This window comes from Engraulis encrasicolus, chromosome 8, assembly GCF_034702125.1.
Source record: "Engraulis encrasicolus isolate BLACKSEA-1 chromosome 8, IST_EnEncr_1.0, whole genome shotgun sequence".
Classification (NCBI taxonomy): domain Eukaryota; kingdom Metazoa; phylum Chordata; class Actinopteri; order Clupeiformes; family Engraulidae; genus Engraulis; species Engraulis encrasicolus.
Window position 1 is genome coordinate 13,591,352 of NC_085864.1, and position 2,500 is coordinate 13,593,851.

Genomic DNA, 2,500 nt, shown 5'->3' on the forward strand with positions numbered 1-2,500 from the left:
ACGCAACATCGACGAAATTTCGAAGTTTGACAGGAAATCTAACCGTCATGCAGCATTTTCATCCAGGGTGCATTGCTGTCTAAATGCGCATGCATGCGTTGACAACATCTCGATCGCACCTACTGATGATACAAGCCGCACCAGCGAAAGTAGCCTACAGAAGGGAGGAACTTTCTCTCATTGCGTTTCAAAAGAGAAAACAGATGTTACTCAGCTTTCAATGGAAATTAAATTCCAACGTTCATTTATAGTGATGTCAGCCGTTCATGATACATAATGTGAATTAATTCACGTTCAAGTCCTTTATTAAAAAATGTGTTTCGTTCAGTTCAATGTTCACTAAAAAATTAGCGCGTTCAATGAACACAATCTTTTGAACGCGTTCACGCACAACATCGGCGTTAGTGATGTGTCGGTCGCGAACCGTTCGGCTCTAAGAGCCGGCTCTTTGAAGTGAACGTCAGGAACCGGCTCTGCAATGGGAGCCGTTTTGGGATTTTTTTTTGGGAGCCGTTTTTATTTTTTTGTTTGTTTTGTCCTTCTCTCCCCCTCCCTCTCATTGTGTGTATCCTCCAAAAGTGCCAGTGGATAGAGCAGGTGTTACAGGCACACTCACAGCGATCAGAAATGCATAGTATGTATTAATACCTTTTTAATTTACTTTATATTTGGGTATATTGGGTCATGATAATAATAATGAAACAAAATGTTGAAAAATAAAATTAAAACTTTCAATTTATTCATTATGTAAACATATATATAGGGAGCCGTTTGGGAGCCGAAAGAGCCGGCTCTCCATAGTAAGAAGAGCCAATAGAATAGAGTGTGTGTGTGTGTGTGTGTGTGTGTGTGTGTGTGTGTGTGTGTGTGTGTGTGTGTGTGTGTCAAAGTAGCTACTAAATTGGTCTTTTCTAAAAGGCCACAGCCGGCTAACGTGAACATTGAATGCATCTATGCTTGTGGCCATGGTTGTTGATGCCTTGATGTGTGTTGATCTTTTTTTTATAAACATATTAATGACAAAGCCATGTGAGGCTCTTAACATTTTCTGTCTTTTGACTTCTGTAGCAAGTTAGCATTCAGAATCAGCAATGCTGTCCCAGTTTGGATGACATTTTGCATTAGGAGTTTACTTTCGCTCCTTTCTCTCCTTCCATCTCTCTTCAACTCCTCTCCCTCTCATTACCCCCTTTCTCCCCAACTCCATTTCTCTCTTGCATGACCTGTCTTCCTTTCTCCACTTCTCTTCTCTGTATCGTTGTCTTTATCTCCTTTTTCATCTACCCCTTTCTCTCCCTCCATCTCTCCCTCTCCCTCTCTCCATCTCCTTTCATCTGTCTATTTTCCTCCCCCATTGCTCTCTCACCACCTCTCCATCTCTCTCTCTACCTCTCTCTTCATCTCTTCCCTCTCCACTCTTTCCATCTCTCTGTCTCATTCTCTCCATATCTCCCCCTTCTCTCTCTTTCTTTCTCCATCTCTTTCTCTCTCTCTCTCTCTCTCTCTCTCTCTCTCTCTCTCTCTCTCTCTCTCTCTCTCTCTCTCTCTCTCTCTCTCTCTCTCTCTCTCTCTCTCTCTCTCTCTCTCTCTCTCTCTCTCTCTCTCTCTCTCAGCTCCAGAGTATGATGGTGATGACTGGCTATCCAGACTACCTTCTCAAGCCAGAGATGATCGATCAGGAGTACGGGGTAGGACACACACACACACACACACACGCACACGCACACGCACACGCACAAGCACGCGCACACACACACACACACACACACACACACACACACACACACACACACACACACACACACACACACACACACACACACACACACACACACACACACACACACACACACACACACACACACACACACACACACTGCCAAGCCAGAGAAGATCGATCAGGAGTGTGTGGTAGACCACTCCACACTTAACACTTATAGGCCAGGGCTGATGAAGGACTATAGAAGTGCTCTCTAGACTATAGCAGACTGTGCCAGAGAATAGCTTTGACTATACTAGACTAGACTATAGCCGTCTTCTCAATCTGACTATATAGTATAGTGCAGAGATGTCGCACTCAAATTAACAGAGGATTGAAATTAAATTCTGTGAGGAAGTCGCCGACCAAACTCTTTTTTTGACAATGGGCTAAAATTGTGCATGCACACTCTTAATAATAAAGGCTCATTTCCCCACATTTATGTTATTATTTTATTATTGTTTTATTTATTTATTTACTTCAATGTGCCTGAACATATTCTGTTGTATGATCAGAAAACATAATGTTGGCGTCTGGCCACTTACATTGTTATGACACACCAAGTCATGTTACTAAATGGTGTAAAATGTATTGTGGTGGACACGCACGCACACAGACACACAGACACAGACACAGACACAGACACACACACACACACACACACACACACACACACACACACACACACACACACACACACACACACACACACACACACACACACACACACACACACACACA

At 43.1% G+C, this 2,500-nt stretch overlaps 1 protein-coding gene across 1 annotated transcript in view; it reads left to right on the top strand.

Moving 5' to 3' along the window:
* Nucleotides 1-2,500, top strand: part of LOC134453529 (endothelin-converting enzyme-like 1) — a 41,061-nt gene that overhangs the window by 28,063 nt on the left and 10,498 nt on the right. Inside the window, exon 14 of the mRNA XM_063204320.1 lies at nt 1,614-1,688. Within this exon, the coding sequence (XP_063060390.1) occupies nt 1,614-1,688 (75 nt within the window). The remainder of the gene's footprint in view (nt 1-1,613; nt 1,689-2,500) is intronic.